This window comes from Morus notabilis, unplaced genomic scaffold (genome assembly GCF_000414095.1).
Source record: "Morus notabilis unplaced genomic scaffold, ASM41409v2 Scaffold314, whole genome shotgun sequence".
NCBI lineage: Eukaryota > Viridiplantae > Streptophyta > Magnoliopsida > Rosales > Moraceae > Morus > Morus notabilis.
In genome coordinates this window covers 501,629-510,133 of record NW_010360279.1, presented here as the reverse complement: position 1 = coordinate 510,133, position 8,505 = coordinate 501,629, and the positions used below count along the sequence as shown (strand labels likewise).

The window sequence follows — 8,505 nt, the reverse complement described above, 5'->3', positions numbered from 1 at the left end:
ATGTTCGTGTTGTGGTTTTTAAAATAAAAATTCGTGTTATGGGTCGTGTTCGGGTTGACTGTAAATTTAATGAAAAATGATCAAAATACGATACGAATACGACACGTGACACGAATTATCACTCCTAAATAGAAAAATCCAAGGCTCAATCAAATCCACTAGGAAGAATTTTCAAACGAATAAAATGGAACAATTAGGGTCAAGAAAGATGCAACCATCGCATTCTTTTAACTAGTCCCTTAACCAAGCCCCTAGAACTAGGGCAATTGTTGCATCCTTGCTCCAATTGCATAAGGACTGAAATTTAGACATGGTTAATGAGGCTCTCTCCATTCTCTTACTCATAGCGGTGCACCTCGATGGGAAGCAAGAGATCGGGCAACTCTCGTTCATTAAAACTCTCGTCAAGTTCTGTGCTACTCGAGTTGGGTGTCAAATAACTCATCCTTCATGCTGGTTGTTCTCCAGTTTGAAGTGCACGAGCATTTTTTTGCCAACACAAGAAGTAGGACCAATAGAGGACAAAGAAACTCAAATGCTAATTATTGTTTGCAGTTTTCTTTAAATGTTGTTTTAAATTTGTTCGTATTTTGCTCATTTTTCTTATCCTCTTATTTTCATTGTCGTTTATTCATTTTATTGTCCTTTTCTCCTGTTGCCGTCTATTCTTTTTCCTATTTCTTCGTCATTTTATTGTCCTTTTCTTCTGTTGCCGTCTATTCTTTTTCCTATTTCTTCGTAGAGGTAATCCATTTTAACATTCTTACAATTCTATTTAGTGTGTCTATTGTGTTTTCATTTCTCCTTTTTGTTAATGTTTTATTCTATAAAGTATTTTTTTTTCTCAAATGAATTCACTTTCAACTCAAATGAGCGAAACAAACTTAGCCTAAATTTTTATTTTTATTCTTTTGTAATTTAAACTTTTCTCTGATCTTATTATTTTAATTATTTGACCAGCAGTTTGGCCACCAAGTCGTTGTAGTATAGTGGTGAGTATTCCCGCCTGTCACGCGGGTGACCCGGGTTCGATCCCCGGCAACGGCGTAAATTTTACTTTTTTTTCCTTTTTTTATTTTATTTTTAAAATTATTGGTTAATTAAACAAGAAGTCAAAATTTCCTGAGCATTAAATTATTATATAATATAAATTTGGCGGGAGGCCCTCAAATTGCGGTATTCCGAGTAGTTGAACATATTGATGAGTTCGTTGGTGGGTGCTTTTGAGCCTCAATCTTAATTTAGGCAAACGAATCCCTACTAACACTCCTCTTTAATCAATTCCCATCATCAAACTTGCTCTTCTCTGTTTCATTCATTCTTCTTCTTCTTCTTCTTCTTTTCGTTGTTGTTGAATCTGGAGAAATCGTTATACTTTTTGCATATCATATAATAACAATACTAACACTCCTCTTTAATCAATTCCCATCATCAAACTTGCTCTTCTCTGTTTCATTCTTCTTCTTCTTCTTTTCGTTGTTGTTGTTGTTGAATCTGGAGAAATCGTTTTACTTTTTGCATATCATATAATAACAATAATAATCATTATACATAATTCATTCTGCCGGTGGATGTGCATTTTGCATATTTCTGGTGTTGTTAGTGCTTGTTGGAAATGGGGGGTGGTGGTGGAGACACCAAGACGAGAGAGCTCGATCAGACGCCGACGTGGGCTGTGGCCTCCGTCTGCGCCGTCATCATCGTCATCTCCATCATTCTCGAGAAGGTTCTTCACTTGGTCGGAGAAGTAAGCCCCCCACCCAACCCCCTAACACCAATCCCCTATTTCTCATTTGATTCGTTTCCTGTTTAAATTTCGGCTTTTCCATTCATATCCTTTTTATAGACAAGTTCTTTATATACAGAATGATTCTTAGAAAAATTTGTATAAATGCTTATTTGCGTGTCTCAACTATATGTCCATGTGTAAAACAATTTCTATTTTTTCTGTTTCAGTGGTTTCAAGAAAGAAAAAAGAAAGCTTTGTTTGAAGCTCTTCAGAAAGTGAAAGGGGGTAAAAGCACCAATCCTATTATCTCATAGAATCAGCCAACACAATCTGTTTTTGCTATTTATCACCGATATTGATAGCTTTTATGTTTCCAATTTGATTACTGAAGTTCTTGTGCTTTCGTATCGATTAATTGTTTCTGGCTTTCTGATGATTTCCTGTACTGCAGAGCTTATGGTTCTGGGGTTCATTTCTCTGTTAATGACTTTTGGGCAAAACTACATTGTTAGAATCTGTATTCCCATGAAGATTGCAGACACAATGTTGCCTTGCCCTTTGACTGGAAGTGATCACAATTACGAATCAGGACATGAGACAGAAGTCACTGGTGGGGATCATGAACATCATCGCAAGCTTTTGTGGTATGAGCGTAGATTTTTAGCTGCCGGTAGCGTAGGCGCCGACTGTAAACTGGTAAGAATTCGAATGTGGAATATGATGAGCTAAAGAATTGATGTATAAATTACCTGGTCATAACTGATGGAATAAACGTTTGTTTGTTTTGATACAGGGGCATGTGCCACTCATATCTCTAAATGGGCTACATCAATTGCACATCTTCATATTCTTTTTAGCTCTGTTTCATGTTATTTACAGTGCCATGACCATGACGCTTGGAAGATTAAAGGTCGGTACACATTTTTTTTATGTTTTCCTGTTTAATCAGATTGCAAAATAAATGTGGAAGTATCAAGTCTTTGATTGAACTTTAATCATTTTGGCAGTTCTTTTGTGTTGATTTTCTATTTGTATTGCCTTGATCTGTAAATATGGCTGTTCAATCTACATTGTTTTATGCAGATTCGTGGCTGGAAAGTGTGGGAACGAGAAACGGCCCACCATCAGGAATTCATGAACGGTATGTTAGTGAATTTTAGAAAGTACTTCTGTTTCCTTAGTGAAGTTTGCAATTGTTGGTCAGTGCAGTGAATTTCTGCATATACTTGTGTTTTGAGTGCTAAAGTGGTTGTTTTCTTATTATTCAGATCCTTCAAAATTCAGGCTTACTCACGAGACATCTTTTGTAAAAGATCATACAAGATTCTGGACCAAAACACCAGTCACCTTCTATGGTGTAATAAATCTCTCGATTTTAGAAACTCAAAAAATGGTATTCCCTTCATCGATACCTGTTTTCTTGAACATTCAATCTTTGCAGGTCTGTTTTCTTCGGCAATTCTTTAGGTCTGTTACAAAGGCTGATTACTTGACTATGCGACATGGATTTGTCACTGTGAGTTTCTCTAAAACTTGACTGGAATCTGAATTATCATAAATTCTGTGAATCGTCAGTGATAGTGAATGTTCTTATTGACAGGTTCATTTAGCCCCTGGAAGTAAATTTGATTTTCAGAAGTATATCAAAAGGTCATTGGAAGATGACTTTAAGGTGGTTGTGGGAATCAGGTAAGCTTCTTGCACTTGTTTCATTAATGCTTTTGTGGCCTTATTAGTAACATTTTTCTTCGAATTCAAGCCGTGAATTCCCCGACTAACGTCAAAGATGATTCTGCAGTCCACTATTATGGACTTCAATGGTGTTCTTTCTGCTTCTCAACGTTCACGGTTAATCTTCCTTCTCCTGTTTCTTTTCCTTCTCCAAAACATCTACATAGTATTTCGATATAATTAAATGAAGATTTTTCTTCCTTTCAGGATGGCAGGCTATGTTTTGGCTGTCCATACTACCTTTAGTTGTAAGAAATGTCCCCAAAAATGAAGTTTCTGGTTTATGGTTACTTTACAGCCAAGAAAGGGCTAATAATATAATTCCTCTCTTTGTTGAAGGTGACCTTAGCTGTGGGAACAAAGCTTCAAGGAATTATAACGCAAATGGCACTTGAAATTCAGGAACGACATGCTGTAGTTCAAGGGATACCTCTGGTGCAAGTCTCAGATCGACATTTTTGGTTTAGTTGGCCCCAATTAATTCTTCATTTCATCCATTTCGTTCTCTTCCAGGTATTCCTTACCGTTTATTTTATCTTCGTAAAAATCAGATTTTTAAGAAAACGTTTCCGAGTGCTGATTAATTGTTCATCTTCTATGTTCAGAACGCGTTCGAGATAACATATTTCTTTTGGATATGGGTAACAGATCAATCCACCATCCTCTTCTAATGCGGTTTCCTTTGCATATCTACTTCATTCAAATCCTAAATCTTCACTCTGATTTCTGCATGCAGTACGAGTTCGGATTAAGGTCTTGCTTTCACGAGGATTTTAATCTCATAATATTGAGAGTTGCCCTTGGGTACATCTTCCCTTGACTAATATTTCAATGCTCAAAAAAAATTGTAGCCTTTTCTTTTCCCTCAAATTACAACTCCACCAAATTAGAGTTACAAGTCTTACTTTAACCTTGAACAGGTTTGGAGTCCAATTTGTGTGCAGCTACGTCACACTACCGTTATATGCACTGGTCACACAGGTATATTCAGTTATCTTGAGTTGTTTGTTTGTCTTTTGACGATGCTTTATCTCAATCAAGCTGTAACAGCGCATACTTTTTCTCTTGTGGGGGTGAAGCAAATTGTGAAAATGTAGATTGGATATTCGAATCATAACTAACTAGCTGTATATAAAGTTCATAATCTTGAGTTGTTGTTTATCTCTTAACAATGCTTCTATATCAAGTTATAACAAAGCATGCGTTTTCGTTGTGGGGTTGTGGAAAATTTGTGAAAATGTAGATGGGATCGACGATGAAGAAGTCGATATTCGACGAGCAAACGTCAAAGGCACTGAAGAAGTGGCACAAAAATGCAGTTAAGAAGAAGGATGAGAAGGTCCCAACAAGGGTATTGGGAGGAAGTCCCGGGGAGTCGCCGGTGCACTCCCCAACACATCCACAGGGACGTTCTCAGCCTCCGGCAGCCAACATCATGGCCAGTGTGGATGTTGAACTTCATCCCCCTAATTCTAGTCACAACTACGGCCATCCTGACCTACTTTAGAAGTACGAACTCTGCTAATATTTTCTGAGTAGAAGAGTTGCACTTAAATTACTGGTTTTGGTGAAGTTTCTGTTATTCTTAGCTAGATGATTGTTGCTTAGACAATCTCGGGGCCTCGCAAAGTTGTACATTTCATGTGTATTTACTTAGTACCAATCTAGATAGATATCTGCGGTACTCTTTTGTTTTTTGTTGAGAATGAATTGCGTTTTTTTCTCTTTTTTTTTGGTACTAAAAACTATACACCCATAATTTTTTTTTTTCTTTTCTTGAGATGAAATTTTAGAGGAATTGCAAAGTACCAAAGAATATTCTTTTTGTGCCTTTATTTATGGACCACGAGAGAAAGTTACCCATCATCAAAGAAATATGCTCTACCTTATAACTAGTGACTACTGCATAATAACATGGATTTCCGTCATTTTACCGCACTACATATATTAGTGATGCATCACCATGTCTTGGGATTGGCTTCTAAAATCGTAATTTCAAAAAGGAAGATGGACATCATCGTAATTGAGAAAGGGAAATGGATAGGGATATGTATATATAAGGCTACAAAAAGTCAATATATTCCAAGTCCAATTAACGGCCATGGCTTCAATACGGTGCTTGCACCACTGGACCGTTAAATGTGGTGGTAGTATTGAAGTTTCTACTGCTACAAATTCGAAAAGCACCATATCCCAAATTCAGCAACCAATCTCCAGAAGATGTGTGATTCTGATATCTTCATCTGTATTGTTGCCGTGGAGCCTTATCTCATTGCCTTCTCCAGTTGTTCCACCATCTGAGGCCAGAGAGAGACGCAACAAGAAGACCATCCCTCTTGAAGATTACCTTACTAGCCGTTTGTTACTCTCTCTCTCTCTCTCAGTTTATTGCAATCATAGATGGTCTTTTGAATTTGGGTACTGTGGATTTCGCCTTATTTTTTAGCAAGTAAATTAGCCATCAAGAATATAAGAGTGGATATTTTGATTTTTTTTAAGTTATAAAGCCGTAATTTGGTTTAAATCTGCTTTTCGAAAAATCACAACTAAATATCTGGGTATGATTCTTGCGTTTAATTGCTTTTTGTCCGTGCGTGTTTCCTAATTTGTTGTTGTATGTCCTCCTATTTGACCCCTAATATGTGATGCTTAATTCCCACCGATAACCACTTTCTTTATCAAAATCCAATTGCTTTATTTGATAAACAGTAGAATAAGGATTTAATACCGTACGCAAGATAACACTTTCAGACGCTAGCCACCAAAATTAACTTGCTAATACAAAATAAAAAGAACATAATTTTTTTTTTTTTGGCTAATGTATGGCTGTGAATGTGATAATGAATAGTGGGAACGCACTGCTATTCTGTTCTTCCTTAGATTTCGAATTTAACTAACAAAGTTTTTTTTTTTTTTTTTTTTTTTTTTTTTTTTTTTTTTTTTGGGGGGGTAAAAACAGCTAATGGATTGAAATACTACGATGTGGTTGAGGGAAAGGGTCCAGTAGCTGAGAAAGGATCAACTGTTCAGGTATTTTTATCTGTGATTATATAAGCAAAGCAATGGGTGTTTTCTACACTTTTTTTTTTTTTGGGTGTAACTTGGATCTAATGTGAATGGGGGATTGATACTTGAAACTGACAGGTTCACTTTGAGTGCGTGTACCGTAGGATCACAGCAATCTCAAGTAGAGAATCCAAGCTCTTAGCTGGAAACCGTATCATTGCCCAGGTTCTCATCTCATTCATTCCTCAGCACCTTTTTTTCTACTAGGAAAAAACTTTTGGTTTGCGAATGAGTCCTCCCTTTGTTCATGGTTTCGAGTAGCCCTACGAGTTCAAAGTTGGAGATCTGCCGGGCAAAGAACGGAAGCGAGAGTTTGTCGATAATCCAAACGGTCTCTTTTCTGCACAGGCCGCACCAAAACCCCCGCCAGCCTTGTACTCCATTACTGAGGGCATGAAAGTTGGAGGGAAGGTTGGTAGTGTTTTTTGCCTTTCTCAAATGTAAAAACAACCTTTTGAAGTTAAATTTACATGCGGTTTGGGAATGCACAACATCAATTCCTTACTCCTTTCTTGCAGAGAACTGTGATTGTTCCTCCGGAGGTCGGGTATGGCAAAAAGGGAAGTAACGAGATCCCGGTGAGCTCTTTAAATCCCCCCACATCAATCTTAATACGATCAATGGCAATGTCTAATTTCATTTTTCTCTACTTAACGACCGTGTTTTGTTTTTGGCAGCCTGGAGCGACATTTGAGTTAAATATCGAGCTTCTACAAGTGAATTCCCCATAAGGAAAGTGACCTTGGTTTTGCTCATGAGAAATGTGTGGCATCCGAGTTCGCATGGATACCTTTTCCCTTCGATTTTCCTTTCAATTAGAGTTGCTATATAATTGAATTATTTTTTTGTATCAAGAGAATTTACTGTAGATACCTACCTCATGGTAGTGCCAATTGGAATAGCAACAAGTTGTTAAAGATGAGAATTAGAGTAGCTAACTGCTACTAAGTGCCCCCGCTCAAAAGCCATTTTCTGTTTTTGAAAGGAATATATATGTGTTGGATGAATGTCCAAGCCTCAAGAAGGAAGGACAGTTTCAAAGGCGAAGGGATATACCGTCGTAGATTTATGGATTCCGTGGCGGCTATGCATTGCGAGGTCCTGAGGCTCTGCCCGTCTTTTAATTACCACTTACCAGAACAAAGAAAGAAACACGACCAGATTTTCCCAGGAACACAAGATCTTCTAGTGAAGTAAAAGGTAGCCAACAAGAATTAAGTGAAATTAGTCCTTAATGCTACTCAACCTTTCTATCTGAATAAATTGAAGATTTAAAAACTAATATGTTATCCCCGCTGCTTCAGTGGACAAAATTTATAAGTTCAAAACTTTAACACAAGGAGAGGGCAATCGTAACATTTTCATTCTTTATATTTCATCGATGAAGTCGAGAAGATCGTCAACCTCCTGCCTCAAGGCATTGATTTTCTGCTGATGTTGAGCGACACGATTCTCAATTTCCTTTCCTCCATATTTCTTCTCATAGCAGTCCACAACTGTGGAGTGTTTCGCTAGTAATCTATCCTGCAAATCTTTCTCCTTGGCCACCAGATTCTCGACCTATCAAAAATAAAAATAGAAATAAAAAACTACAGCAGTTGAGCATAATATCATGCCATCTGTGAAAATCTAAGCATATTGAACCGTGTCATGGAATTCCAAAACAATAACAATTACTTCTCCAAAATTTTGGCTTAGTTGCTATTAAATCATGTATTAGTGACTCGCTGTAACTCAGTAGAAAAAGAACAGGGAACAAGCAGGCAAACCTTGGGCAATATCTGGGCAGCTTGCTGTGATGATTGCAGGAATCCCAACAAAGGCTTCAGCTCTTTTGTAAGCTCTTTCAACGAAGCATCGGCGGCTTTTCGAGCCGCTTTGCATGACTGAGCGTCCCCTGTCCTAGAAAGATCACGCAATGATACTTCCAGTTTATCGTGTATTGCTAAGCATCGATTGATGATACTCTGGACCTGCTG

At 37.5% G+C, this 8,505-nt stretch overlaps 3 protein-coding genes and 1 non-coding gene across 5 annotated transcripts in view; 3 read left to right on the top strand and 1 right to left on the bottom strand.

Annotated features, from left to right (window-relative positions):
• Nucleotides 1-975: 975 nt before the first annotated feature.
• TRNAD-GUC lies at nt 976-1,047 on the top strand. Its single transcript has one exon. It is a non-coding gene; the product is annotated as a tRNA-Asp (tRNA).
• A 568-nt stretch (nt 1,048-1,615) lies between these two features.
• Nucleotides 1,616-4,967, top strand: LOC21407549 (MLO-like protein 9). The gene is made up of 15 exons (XM_024164339.1): nt 1,616-1,747; nt 1,957-2,014; nt 2,181-2,425; nt 2,523-2,639; nt 2,813-2,870; nt 2,998-3,086; nt 3,171-3,245; nt 3,330-3,418; nt 3,528-3,577; nt 3,668-3,708; nt 3,800-3,973; nt 4,066-4,101; nt 4,197-4,264; nt 4,381-4,441; nt 4,704-4,967. Exons 1-15 carry the CDS (start codon nt 1,616-1,618, stop codon nt 4,965-4,967), a joined length of 1,557 nt encoding a protein of 518 aa, XP_024020107.1.
• A 594-nt stretch (nt 4,968-5,561) lies between these two features.
• LOC21407548 (peptidyl-prolyl cis-trans isomerase FKBP18, chloroplastic) lies at nt 5,562-7,487 on the top strand. The gene is made up of 6 exons (XM_010096228.2): nt 5,562-5,817; nt 6,420-6,490; nt 6,605-6,691; nt 6,788-6,937; nt 7,045-7,104; nt 7,204-7,487. The coding sequence occupies exons 1-6, from the start codon at nt 5,562-5,564 to the stop codon at nt 7,255-7,257; spliced, it is 678 nt and encodes a 225-aa protein (XP_010094530.1). The 3' UTR covers nt 7,258-7,487.
• Nucleotides 7,488-7,498: 11 nt separating this feature from the next.
• LOC21407547 (dolichyl-diphosphooligosaccharide--protein glycosyltransferase subunit 1A) overlaps nt 7,499-8,505 on the bottom strand; it is a 3,793-nt gene continuing 2,786 nt past the window's right edge. Inside the window, exons 9-10 of one of the 2 annotated variants that reach the window (XM_024164366.1) lie at nt 8,296-8,505; nt 7,499-8,086 (exon numbers count right to left, since the gene is read on the bottom strand). The exon at nt 8,296-8,505 is cut by the window's right edge and continues 75 nt beyond it. In XM_024164366.1, the coding sequence (XP_024020134.1) occupies nt 7,895-8,086; nt 8,296-8,505 (402 nt within the window). In that variant the 3' untranslated portion in view covers nt 7,499-7,894. The remainder of the gene's footprint in view (nt 8,087-8,295) is intronic. The other variant, XM_024164367.1, reaches the window with a different exon arrangement.

Excerpts from the sequence above, each read along its gene's own strand:
- LOC21407549 (XM_024164339.1), top strand. The coding sequence starts at position 1,616 with ATGGGGGGTGGTGGTGGAGACACCAAGACGAGAGAGCTCGATCAGACG. Across the intron at positions 2,426-2,522 it reads TAGGCGCCGACTGTAAACTG|GGGCATGTGCCACTCATATC; the intron begins GTAAGAATTCGA and ends GTTTTGATACAG. Across the intron at positions 3,709-3,799 it reads TGTCCATACTACCTTTAGTT|GTGACCTTAGCTGTGGGAAC; the intron begins GTAAGAAATGTC and ends TCTTTGTTGAAG.
- LOC21407548 (XM_010096228.2), top strand. The coding sequence starts at position 5,562 with ATGGCTTCAATACGGTGCTTGCACCACTGGACCGTTAAATGTGGTGGT. Across the intron at positions 6,692-6,787 it reads GAAACCGTATCATTGCCCAG|CCCTACGAGTTCAAAGTTGG; the intron begins GTTCTCATCTCA and ends GGTTTCGAGTAG. Across the intron at positions 7,105-7,203 it reads AGGGAAGTAACGAGATCCCG|CCTGGAGCGACATTTGAGTT; the intron begins GTGAGCTCTTTA and ends TGTTTTTGGCAG.